The sequence below is a fragment of the Mercenaria mercenaria genome, chromosome 5 (genome assembly GCF_021730395.1).
Source record: "Mercenaria mercenaria strain notata chromosome 5, MADL_Memer_1, whole genome shotgun sequence".
Classification (NCBI taxonomy): domain Eukaryota; kingdom Metazoa; phylum Mollusca; class Bivalvia; order Venerida; family Veneridae; genus Mercenaria; species Mercenaria mercenaria.
Genome location: NC_069365.1, coordinates 44,684,967 through 44,698,498, shown reverse-complemented (window position 1 = coordinate 44,698,498; position 13,532 = coordinate 44,684,967). Strand labels below are relative to the sequence as shown.

At 35.6% G+C, this 13,532-nt stretch overlaps 1 protein-coding gene across 1 annotated transcript; it reads right to left on the bottom strand.

Annotated features, from left to right (window-relative positions):
- Positions 1 to 4,379: 4,379 nt before the first annotated feature.
- Positions 4,380 to 7,496, bottom strand: LOC123558956 (uncharacterized). The gene is made up of 2 exons (XM_045350787.2): positions 7,395 to 7,496; positions 4,380 to 7,096 (listed from the first exon to the last, which is right to left on the bottom strand). The coding sequence occupies exon 2, from the start codon at positions 7,090 to 7,092 to the stop codon at positions 5,344 to 5,346; it is 1,749 nt and encodes a 582-aa protein (XP_045206722.2). The 5' UTR covers positions 7,093 to 7,096; positions 7,395 to 7,496; the 3' UTR covers positions 4,380 to 5,343.
- Between the last annotated feature and the right edge of the window lie 6,036 nt (positions 7,497 to 13,532).

Genomic DNA, 13,532 nt, shown 5'->3' with positions numbered 1-13,532 from the left:
TCGTTGATGTTCGTTATGGACATTTAAGTTAAAGTAAACAGCACTTTTCCCGGGATTTTGATTGGGTTAGGTCCATGAAATCACTTTGACATTAGACAGCTATAGAAATTGAATGTTGAGTAATAATATAGTGTTGATTGCACATTTATTTTGAACCATAATTATGCCACTAAATCTACTTCCAAGAAATAGTGTTCTTTCGTACCAAATACAATTCAATTATGATTATTCATATGAACGCATGAAGGATTTCTTAACTTCATTTTCCATAATTATATACAAAATATCAACTGACAACAATATCGATTGTTTGATTAAATGCTGACCACATGCAACTTTTACATCATATAGTATACTAACTTATCTAATGTACACATTGACAGGGTTTCCGCTGGCCCTATTTTGTTTTTGGCCACAAAATATCGACGTCGGTGACGCTCGGGGTGTATTCTCCAACACTGCAACCATTTGTCATTTTTATAGTTTTTCCATCATTTTTTAACATATTTTAATTATGGATGTTCCCAGCTGTAATTTCTCTTCAGTTGTTATAATAAAAATAACTGAAATCAGTTGTTTCTTTGTCGTCTTCTTGGTACTAGAACAAGGAGTTAAAGGTCTCTTGTGTTTGATTGGCGTTGTGACAGTTTTTAGAGAATGAAGTTTTTGTCTTTTATTTGTTGTATCATTGCTTTCTGCTTGTCTGTTGCTAGCTTGGTTGCACTCTGTTTCTCCGTTTATTTTTACACGTCGAAACAAACAGGAGTGGCATGATGACCTTATATCGCTCACCTGTTACACTTGGCCTTGGAATCATTAAGATAAACGTTACTGAAGATAACATCATGAATATGGCCTCTAAGATGTTAATAAGCTTTTCCTTTGATTTGACCTGGTGACCTAGTTTTTGACCCGACATGACCCAGTTTCGAACTTGACTTAGAGATCATAATGATAAACATTCTATATATTTGTTTCAAATCAAAGCATAAATGAAACCTCATATGGATGAAAAGGCCAGAATAGAAAATTTGCCCCTTTCAGGGGTAGTATCTCTAGAACCAGTGATGGAATCGAGCTGGTTTTCTAAAGGAACCGAGATCTTATTGTGAATTAAGTTGTGTGTAAATGTGGATAAAGTCGAATCTAAAATGTCACTTCTATCATGTTCACAAGGTAAAAATTAACACATTTTGGCTCTTTCAGACAGGCCCGGGTCCAGGGCCGAGCCAAGGGGGCTCGTAACGCCCTCCCCTAGTTGTAGTTGGCTGAGAAGTGACCTATACTCATAAAAGATTCACCCTATTATTTTGGCAAAGGAATATTTTTTTCTCAAAATTTAGACCCAGCAATGCACAATAAGCCACCATTTCACACCTGTATTTCAAAATTGTCCAGGGGAAGAGCCCCCCTGAACCCCCATCAAGAGGGGAATAACACCTCCATTAACTCAAAATTTAAACCTAAAATGCACCAGAGGCCACCATTTCATGCCTGTATTTCAAAAATTTCTAGGGGAGAGCCCCCTGACCCCCACTAAAATGAAGGAAGTACAGCCACGAAAACATGCACCAATCGCCACCATTTCAAACCTGTATTTAAAAAAAAATCCAGGGGGGAGACCCCCCTGACCCTGCACACTAACATGTGCAAAGGCACTCCCTCCAAAACCTCGCTACGCGCTTCGGCGGTGACGTCTTCGTTCTACTCTGGTGCCCACACGTCAAATATTTCTGGATCCGAGCCTGTTCAGGGATTAAAATCTATTGCAAAATGTGGTCTCTATCCTGTTCACAAGAAATTGTGGACCGACGAAGGGCGATCACAAAATTCCATTTTGTCACTACGTTAACAATCTAAACTTTTTCCTTGTCATGTTTTAGTCCTGTGGTAAACTTTGAAAATAAAAAGATATTGTAGAAGTAGAGGTAAATCAGCCTACTTGTAAAAAGTCTTAACTCCTATAACGCAGCTGCTCAGTGGCATTTTGTTATGGTATACTACGTATTAGTCAATGTATTGAACATTAGTCAAGTTGGTATATTATACGATGCAAAAATCGCATGTGGTCAGCATTTATTCAAACAATAAATATTGTCAGTTGATATTTTGTACATACGGATGTGCAAATCAATATTATATTTATTCTAAACGTTAAGTTTCTATTGCTGTCCAATGTCAAAGTGATTTCCTGGCACTAACCAAATCAAAATCCCGGGGAAAATGCTGTTTACTTAAGTGAAAATTCCATTGCGAACATTAAAGAAACAAGATACACCGTAATGCGTTGCAATTGTACCCACCGCACACTGCGTGTACCAACCGCATACTGCGTCGAAATCATTTTTGGTCGATTATTTTGTATGCCTGCAATGAAAATTCACCGAATACGGAAAAATAGTTGTTGTTTGAAAGTGTCATACTTACGATTTGAGGCAAACGTGCTCAGGGGTCGTTTTGTACAAGATTTTACCATATTTGATGGAAATAAACTGTACAGAAGTGTTTACATTAATGACAAAGAATTGCACTGAACAAGCGATTTTGGCTTGAAGAGTACACATGTGGGTTCCTGTCTCACTGGTTGTTTTCAGTCAAACGTGAATAAACACATTAGAAAAATACCAATGTCGGGGTAATGTAGTCAGCCGGCTATATTTCTCCACCGCATCTGCGACGAATCCTCCACCGCCGCGGCGTTTGAACCACCGCTTCTGCGAAAGCTATGGCCAGTGTGATAGTACTAAGATATGTTTTACATTGTCTTTGGAAAGCTTTTAATAGGCAAAGGGTACATATCTTAATAATAAGAAGTCTAATTTAATAAAACCTGCAAGAATTTGGCGAATTATGAAACATATAAAAAAAACAACCTTCATTTGCTGTCTGTAAATTATGGCAATGCTACTATTTTTAGTGAGATCATCTCTGTTTCTATTATCTGCACTGAGGTGTGCAGCGGCCACATCTAACAAAATTAGAAAGGGGAGAAAAAAAACAACAAATCATCTTTTTTTCAAAACTGTGTCCCTCCTCTTTAGATCAAGGAACCGTTTATAAATTGGAATCAAACCTTTGGCTAATCTGGGGGAACAACGAGCTGTTTTTCTGGTTTCAAACGTATGGCTGGTAGGTCGCATTATTGCCTCTATGCATTGATGAGTTTTGTTGTAACTGTTAAGGAATTTTAAAGAGTATAGGTTTTTATATACTTTTTAACAAAACTTTGAAGATATCCGCGAATAAGATTTTATTGAACCTATTATGCAACCTTAATTTGAGCCGCACCATGAGAAAACCAACATAGTGGCTTTGTGACCAGCATGGATCCAGACCAGCCTGCGCATCCATCCGCGCAGTCTGGGCAGGATCCATGTTGTTCACTAACAGTTTCTCTAATTGTAATAGGCTTTGAAAGCGAACAGCATGGATCCTCCCTGCGTTGATGCGCAGGCTGGTCTGGATCCATGCTGGTCGCTAAGCCACTATGTTGGTTTTCTCATGGCGCGGCACAACTGGTTAATTACTTCTTCAGTGCACATTATCAGTTGTTTGATAACTATGTACGGTATATGTTGTTGCTGTGTCCGCTTGTATTAACGTTTGGTTCAAAGTGTTCTGTATATCTGATACGCTGATAACTAACACTTCCTTGTCAATATAATTTTGCACTATATTTTTTTTTCAAAGATAACCGCAAATAACGAATGTTAGTATGACCTATATTTGCATAAAGAGTTTTGCAAAAACATGTACAATTAGGTTGCACGTTCACATTTTTGCAATATTTTCCCTTGCAGATGCAAAAAAATACAAAGAGATATGTTCATACATCGCAACGCAACAACAACAACAAAAAAAGAATAGAGTAAATTATGAGAAGATTATAGATTTTCGGAATTATATAGACAAGTTTCGAATTATAAAATTCGTTTTTTTTTTTGTTTTTTTTTTTTTTTTTTTTGTTTTTTGTTTTTTTTTTTTTGGTCATACATCGCTAACTGTACTGTATATAGCTTATTTCTGCAAAGGCAGAAACTCTATTAAGGCTGTATAACTCATATTAACCGTCGGTTTCTATGTCAAATCGCCACTTCCCTCATTGCTGACAAAGAAAACATGACTTTAATTAGCATCATTTTCACTATTGGTTTAGGCTTCACGTGTGTGTATGTACGCTTATTTATGGTCGCCACCGGTTATGGGCGATTGTTAGTATTCTTTAGCTGGAGGATGGTGCAAGATACAGAAGACTCTCCTATTTAAGAAGTTTTATCGTTTTTTAGCGTGCCAGATGTAAGGACTTTTATCCCAATGAAGTAATTTCAGTTTGAGGAGCGGGGGCTCGAACGATCTCTGGTTTCGTTGTACATCTGGACCACTTCGCCTGCTCTTTGATCAATGATAAAGGATTACTATCTATTTATATTCATTAAAACACCTGTGTGTTCAGCAATATTTATATTGCGATTGTTTTATTAAGCTTTTTCATAACCGATTATCAGCCCGGCTTGATAACTGTTGAAAAAGTAGCGTATGATACAGCAGACATAATCATGCTATTCGAAAGTGACAAATACATGCATAATTATAAGGGAAACAACTCAATATTCTAAATTTCAAAAGGCTTCATTTGCACGTAGAAAGTATTGAGATACATCTACCTAAATGCTTTGCAATGTATTTATTACCACGCGCAATGATTGTATATATTTATACCGTTTTAAATTCTTTCAAGTTAATGCTAAAGATAACATTGAAAATTACTTTGCATACTTTTAATTAATTAAATGATACATAACCCTTAATGTAGTAGTCATTGCCCACCGCCTCCGTAATTTCTCTCTACCTTTATAGATGGACTGCCACATTAACATTTAGCCTGCTAAATTTCTAAAATAGACTGGTGCATCATTCAATTTGGGCAATACCACTTATTATTCAAAGGGATGTTCACTGAAAATTCATTGAATAGCGAACTGTGCAGACCATGATCAGCCTGCGTGTCCGTGCAGGCTGATCTTGGTCTGCACCGGTCGCAAAGACAGAATAATTTGCCGCCAGCAAGCTAAAGGTTAAAAGTTCATTACGAAGATACATATTTTGATTGGATTGGGTTGCTAAAGATAAAAACATAAACTTCATCAATTTCTTTACAGGGAGGTTATTCAAAACTAGCATGTAAGAAAGAGTAATACAAGACGAGAAATTTGTACAGTAGTGTGACATGAGCATTCACAATAACAATCATAATCAAAACATATATACAAAGTATCCTTCCCATGGGCAATTAAATATTTTGATTTGTATTTGCTACTGTTCGCAGTCAGTCTAAACAGTATATTAAGAGATCCTGTAGATTTGAAGGAAATTGTTTTTATTAACAGACTCACTACTAAAGTATAAGACATTTTGTTCAGTGCACCAGCAGACTGCCCGTGCACATTTCATATCTCTTAAAATGATTTTTTCTTGAAAACAGTCACATGTTATCTCTTTTATAACATGTTTGTTATTGTCACCCACAACAACCGTTCCATCGTCTGTTAAAGCAATACCGCTAGGCTCACCAAGACCACCATAGCCACCAATCACATCACCTTGCCAGTTTAATCTTGTAACAGTTTTCAGTTCCCAGTCAGATGTGTAAATACCATTACTGCTAGCTGTGACATACTCAGGGTACCGGAACATGTTCTGACCTAAGACGCTTGTCAACACATTGCCATCAACATCAAGGATCTGAAGTTTTGCAGGATCACTAAAGGTCACTACAATTTTACCTTGGTAACAACTTATGCCTTGGCATTGTCCATCAACCTTCAAAGTATTTTTCTTTGCGAGTTTGTCCGAGAAGGCTGATATGAACTGAATTGTTTGTGTGTTTGGCAATGTGACAGCAAGTTTATTACTGGTAACAGAGGTGACATCCCAAGGATTAACATCTAGCTGTATTTGACCTGCAACAGATTTGCTGCGGGTATCAATCATTTTCACTGAATTGTTGTCGTGGTCAGTGATAATAAGAAGAGCAGGATTAAGAAGAGTCATACCTGTCACCCAGCAAATCTTTTTGTCTTTTGATGTCTTAACACAGATTTCATCTTGGTATGAAATCTTTCTGGATTTTAAATCAACGGTTGGTGGAAAGTATTCATGTTTCAACGTTTTCTGTAACAATGACCCTAAAGACTGTTCCTTTTCAAGCAGAAAGGGAATTGCTTTATTTGGTTGAAAGCTGTATTCCTCTATGTCAAACACAGCTAACTTCTCAATGGTGTTCTTCTTGGTTTTGATGATTTGTTCAGCTTCTTTCAATTTCACAAATAGTTTGTCCGATTGTTTGGATGTGTTAAGATCTTTGATGGAGTCCATTGACGTCTTCAGAGATTTGGTAACGTCATCGCATGCTGTTTGGAGCGTCTTCATTCTCATATTGTTATCTTTTTGGATGGACTTGGCAGCATCTTCAGCCTTTCTTTCCAGTTCATCTAGTCTTTGGTTTATTTTCTCTCTGAATGTCTGGATTTCTGCTAATACATTTGCTAATGAAGTATTAGATTTTGCTGTCAGTTTCTGCACACACTGTGATATTTTTTGACTTTGATTAGAAATAGTATCCATGGTTTTCAGCGTGTCTGTATAATTTTTGCTGTTGATAATCTGTCCAGAAATTTCAGGAATGTAGTTAACATTACAAGCCGTAACAGGGTGTTCAAGGGTAATACATACACTGCAGAGTAGCAATTTATGATCGTGGCAGTAGAACTTAATAATCTCTTTCTCGTGTTTATGGCAAGGTTTTGTAAGATCATCAGGTATCCTTGTATGGATAGTTGATGAAGAAAGGCGTTGGCTTTGTGGCATGCTGTCTTTATCCAGGAGTGTATGATGTCTTGACAGTTTATGTTTCTTGTGGTGTTTGAAACAAGATTCGCATAGATGTTCTTTGCATTGTATGCAGTAGCCATGTGCAGGAAACCTAGGTCCCTCTCTGTCACAAGGAAGACAGAAAATTGTTATGTCTTCTTCAGATCCAATAGAAGTTATTGATGATGTAAACGTTTGGTCTTTCGTTCCCAATGAAGCCATGTCTCTGGAAAGATCAGTGCAACCGATGTTAAACGTTCAATATCAAACGTAGCATAAGCGTAGAATAAAATAAACTAAGAAACAATTCTACTTTATGTAATTAGTGACATCGGACGGCATATATATGTTCAGTATGACAGTACCACAAGACACTTATCATTTAAATAGTTAAATGGTATTTTATGGCTTTTCACGAATCTCTTTTGCCGACTGAAAAGGAAATGTGAATGCATTACGATCTAATTAACAACGCGTACCTGGAAGTAAATGCATAAGATAAGAAAAACATTCTAATAACCTACCATTGAAACTTTTAGCATTTAATCCAATAAACACCGTTCAAGGCAAGTTTAAAACTGCTCATTCCATGTGCACATATTTGTTTGAAGTAGGCTGAAATAAATCGGCCAGTAAAACATTATCATATATGATGCATATTTTAATGATAACAAAGATACGTGCATAGATATGTGAATTTCTCCATCATTTGTTAAAGCATTTTTCCCATTCGTGTGCTACTTTCTTTTGAATGTTTTAATTTAGTTTATTGTTTAGAGCCCGACAACTTAGCTCAAAAGGGAGAGCGCAGATCTACGGAATTTGAGGCTGTAAGTTTTATCTCCGGACAAAGTGTATGTTCTCCATGACGATTTGATAGACATTGTGTCTGAAATGATTCGTCGTTCACCGCTGCCTCATGTGGTGAAGTTGGTAGGTTCTTGCGGAGAGCAAGTACTGATACACTGGTTAAATTCACTTCCCGTCGTCAAATAACATACATACTGTAAAAAAAACGCCTGTAAACCAAGAACAAAGTAGCAGACATAGTTAATTGTTATACCGGATCATATAGAGATCATTTGTGTTCTCTAACAGACATATTAACCTAATAATACACTATTTGATATTGTAAAAGGTCAAATGAGCCGTGCCATGGGAAAACCAACATAGTGGGTTTGCGACCAGCATGGATCCAGACCAGCCTGCGCATCCGCGCAGTCTGGTCAGGATCCATGCTGTTCGCTAACAGTTTCTCTAATTCCAATAGGCTTTAAAAGCGAAAAGCATGGATTCTGACCAGACTGCGCGGATGCGCAGGCTTGTCTGGATCCATGCTGGTCGCAAACCCATTATGTTGAATTTCTCACGGCACGGCTCAAATATATTTAAACCTTGTAGCACATTTACCAAGGTACAGTAGAACCTCTTTCAATTGTACCTCTGACGGGGAACATTTTTAAGAACGTCATACATTTTTATTCCTATAAGATGAATTTCTCAGTAAATTTATCTCTCTTCAAAGCAATATCGTCTTTGTACCAAATAAATACTTCAGTAATTAAGGTAATACTTGCTCTATTGGCGTAGCATTGTATTTAAAGACTGTGCATTCATAATGAAATTTTCTTGTCTTTCAACGAGTGAATATCAGATGCAATGTTTTGCTCAAATTGCAATGTAAAACTATTTCGGTATGTTTAGAACATGCCGTGCGCTCGAGATTCGAGTTTAGTTTTGACGAGCTCAATTAACTCAAGATAATATGCAAAGCGTTCCAGATAATCTTTTCTTTAAAGAATAGGGTTCAGAATTCTAGGTCATTACAGATCTCACTGCCATTTTATGCAAATCAGATAGTATAAACAGTCTCAGTATAAAGTTCCCATAAGAATCATTTGCGTTGCATTGTTTTGACAATAGAAATATATAAAATAAATGACGGCCAGGACTGCCATACGTTTTCAGCATATCAACATGCATTAAGAAGTTCTGTATAGGGAAACACAAAAAGAAAAAAAAATGACTGTGAAATTATTCTGAAATCGAACAAATAGTTTGAAAGAAAGTTATTCAAGTTGGCAGATGACTTCCTACCAAAATTGTTGAAGTTGTCTCCACCAAGAGCAGGTTTACATTTTACTTTAAGTACATGTATAAAGAAGACACTGAGAATTTTCTTCTTGTTAAATAGCTAGTTCGAGAATAAATTATCAACCGCAATCGTTATTTAGGTGAAATTTGTGGTTGCTGTATTGATACATTAAAAAAGCATAATATCTATAAATATGGCTTATTTTCTCTGTATGTCTAGGCAAAACATTCTGTTATTGAAAAATTTAGCTAAAATCATTAACACTGTTTTCTTTATCTGTGGGACTTATTTTATCCACTTTAAGTGATCTTTCTAAAAACATTATAACCATCTTGTTGAACATAGTATCTCCTGTGCACGAAATCTTATTTCGATCGCATAATATCTTACCTAAATCGCTCGGCATCTATCTTGAGACCAATGGCATCATATATTTATATTTTATGTCTTTTCAGTGTTATTTTACCAAAGGATATTAGTTTTATCCACGAAACCGTAACGCGCCTTTGGCAACGTCACACACAAAACCATAATGCAACGATGTTCGTTTTGGAAATAGTAAAATAAATCAATTAGATATGTCGATTTTTATTACATTTTATTGTGATTGGCTCATATTTGTTCTTTAGGCATGTCTATGCTTCTGTATTTAATCTTAATTGATGTATCCTTATTTTGGAACAATTTCTGATTTAACTATTCATATTTCATGTTCAGGTTTAGTCTCTAACAGTGTAAAACATTTATAGTTTCGTACATAATCCGCCGTAATATTTTAACAAGCCATTGAAAAACATGAACTACACATTTGTGAAAGGAAGTTGTTGATAAACCAATTCATATCAAAACAATCAGTGCATTTTATTGACAAATCTAGCTTGAAATGGTAATATTATCTTGTTACTGATTATACTGTTTATTTGTGCAAGATTAAATCAGAAAAGTATTTAGTTTATCACGTAGCTGATGATTTGAAAAATGTGACACGACATTTATGTGAGGGCTGAGGTCTTCTTTATACATATAAATTCTGTTTGATTTCCTTTTATTCCTATCAACAAATGACCAGACACAGATTTTACATTTTATTTATTTATTTTTCATTTATTTCATCATTTTTGAAAAAAGGATTGTTTTCATCAGAAACACAGTTGAAACACGATATCTCGAATACATAGTGATAACTGGAATTCGACTCGTGTAAAAAGATATTTTGTGCGCGTGTTTTCGGGACAGGACGAGCCGGAATTTCGAGATAAGCCAGATCAAGATATCTAATTTCAACTGGCAAATACTGGATACCTTTTATGAGCAACACCGTTCCAGTAGTGCATGATGTCCAGTGTTATGATATCACCTTATATGACATTATTAATAATTTTACTTGGAAGTTGAATCCAGAGTGGTTAAAATGACATGCAAACTGTTCATGAAAGACAAAAAAATAATATAAAACAAATAAAGTTACACGTAAATTAGATACCCCTGGCCATATTGTTGATTTCATATAATTTTGGTGCGGCGTTGCGAATAAAGGCCCGCTGCTATAAACTTTGGACATAGAGACCGGGCTAGCCAAGCTCAAAAAGATGTGGCTTACTTAGCTTTTGTTGCTAAGAGGACTAATATCAGTTTCATTTTATCTGTCTGAGATTTAAAACCCTTTCCAATAAATACTTTAGAAATGTAATAAAAACAATAGAAACTCATGAATATTTTAGAGTCCTCTAAAGCGTTATAATATACCTTTAAATCACATAAATACAGATATATGAGGGCCCTGCAACAGTTCTGTCACTGATTGGCTTCCATAGTTCTATCCCAGGTTTTTTTTTTAAAAAAACGCTGCAATTGAATGGTGTGTCCAATAGCTAACGATATCCGTTTATTTCGTGCAAATTGCTTAGTTATTTCAAATTGAAATATATGCAGTCATATACACTGACCAATCTACATGCCAAAATGGACGAAAAGACTGAAATTTGTAGCTATATTAAATGCCGAATTACACTTGAAAGCAGATATTTGATGAATTGTGTGGTATATAAGGACCTAAGGCCATTTCAATGCGCACAGTTTTAGGTGGGTTAAAGCTTTTAAAGATGGAACCCGTTCTGGTAGGCCTAAAACTTATGTTACCAAGGCAAACATCACTGCTGTAAACACTGTGGTCGAACAGAATGCGCGAATGTCGGTGAAAGATATAGCCAGATGTACTGGCATATAAGAAGGCAGTGTGCAAACAATTCTGAAAAAGCGTTTGGACCTGAGAAAGGTTTGTGCTAGGTGGGTACCTCATTTGCTCAGGAGCTAAAGAAACAACCGAGAACTTTGAAAACATAAAAAAGGCTGTGATAGTCGGGTTATTTCTAACTTGCTAACAGGTGACGAAACCTGGGTGCACATGTTTGAGCCACAGAGAAGGGCGAATAAGCAATGGAAGCGAAAAGATAAAACAAAACGCTCCTGTATTGCCAAGAGAACCATAAGTTCGAAACAGATGTTGTCCGCAGTTTTCTTCAATTCTAGTGGGCTAGTCGTCCAAGTGCCTTGTCAATCTGGTAATACAGTCATTGGATGATTCTACAAGAACTCTGTACTGAAGAAATTGAAAAAGATTTACAATAGGAAACGTTTAAGTAAAGGATGGTTAGGAGTCCATCTTAAACACGACAACGCCTCCTCTCGCGAGTGCGAGGTTGTTAAATCTATTTTGGCTTCTGAAAAGGTGGAAGTTGTAAACCGTACACCTTATTCACCTGACCTGTATCCCTATGATTTTCTTTCAATTTGCAAGGCTTAAGAAAATGCTTTCATGAAAGAAACATAAGTCAAGAGGTTCTCTTGGCAGCGCCAGTTATCAGTGTCTCAAACAGATACCAAAATAAGACTATTTGCTTTTCGCGATTGGGTAAAAAGGTTCAGTAAAGGGTGAATACTTTGAAGGTTTGTGATAAAAATAATTTTGATAAAACGTAGCCTTTAATTAAGAAATCCAAACCAAATGACAGAACTTTTTGCATGGCCCTCGTATAATCATTAAAATACGAGTTGAGATATTTGACGTTTATTTTAAACCACGTATTTCCTGATTTGAACCATTGATAAATAGTTCTATTTCCTATTTCTGTTGCCTACGGACAAAAACGCATGTCTAGGTGTAGCGTTACAAGTCGTGTCATTAACACAGACGTTTATTAACACTTATGGACGACTTTTTTTAACTTATCGATTTAATTTAAATTTAGTTAGACTTCTGTACAAGTTTATTGACTAGAAACAATAAAGGTAAATCAAATATCAGAGAAAAAAAAACAGTATCATATTTTATTCTGATGCATAGGTCAACTTGTGAAAAGTCGTATAACCCAGTATTCTGATGTGTTGTAAAATATGCAGAGCAATATAACTGTGTGACTGATATAAAGTATGTTTGAACAGAAACTGGGACGTTTAAACCTTTCTGCCTTTACAGGAAACACATACAAATATTAAACATTCAGCTATTTCATTACATATTATATGTATAGGTATGAAACAGTTACTGTACTATTTCAATGGTATACAAGAATGATCTTGTATATAAGGCACACTTTAGGTATAAGTGCGCAGGCTCTACCACAAAAGTAATCATATTGTGCATGCGTGTGTCAGGGATAAATTTTATTGCATTGTGTTTGAATTAAGGCGTCTGTGTTATTTATTTACTTTTATCATTTTCATATAATTAAACCGAGCAAAAGTGGATTTAGAAAGTCAGAAATTATAAATTACTTAAACATTAAATTTTGTAATATCTTAAGTGATTTTAACATTTTCTACGTACGAATGCAGGCATTATTAAAAGAAAAAATAAGTTAGTCAAACATTTGGAAGGTCACATGATTAGTTAAATTTGCGTTTAATTTTTTTTGGGAAAAAGAATGTAAAAGTAATTTTCTTCCCGTTCGTATAAGCAGACAAAATGAAACAATCTAAGATGTGTTCGTTACGGCAAGAACATCGTGTTAGATCTTGGCAGTATATAACTTTTAATAAAATGTAGTTCGTTTAATATCATTCATCAATATTCAAAACATATGGGTTATTTTGCGTACATTTAGCCAACAGAAGGAAATGAAAGTTAAAATTAATAGTATACTATTATTAAATGCTGAGTTAATACGACTGTCTAGCGTCCAAATCCCGTATAAATATAATTAAATTAAAAAAATTGAACCGAACAATTACGAAATCGGATACACCGGAATGCGTTGTAATTGTGTCCAATGCCATCTGCGCTTGAATATTTTTGCCTATTTTTATATGCACGCAATGCCAATTCACTGACTATAAGGGAATGGGTTGATGATGTCATACTTAGGTTATGATGCAAACGCAGTTAGGGGCCGCTTTGCACAAAATTCTATCATTTATATTCAAAATTCCACAAAACAAAACTGTATAGAAGTGTTTACTTTAATGACACAGAATTGCACTGAATAAATGTTAATCCCTTTATTGCTCGATACTGTGATTTAACACTCCAAGACATTAACCAAGGAAAACATCTTCTACCCGGACTAAG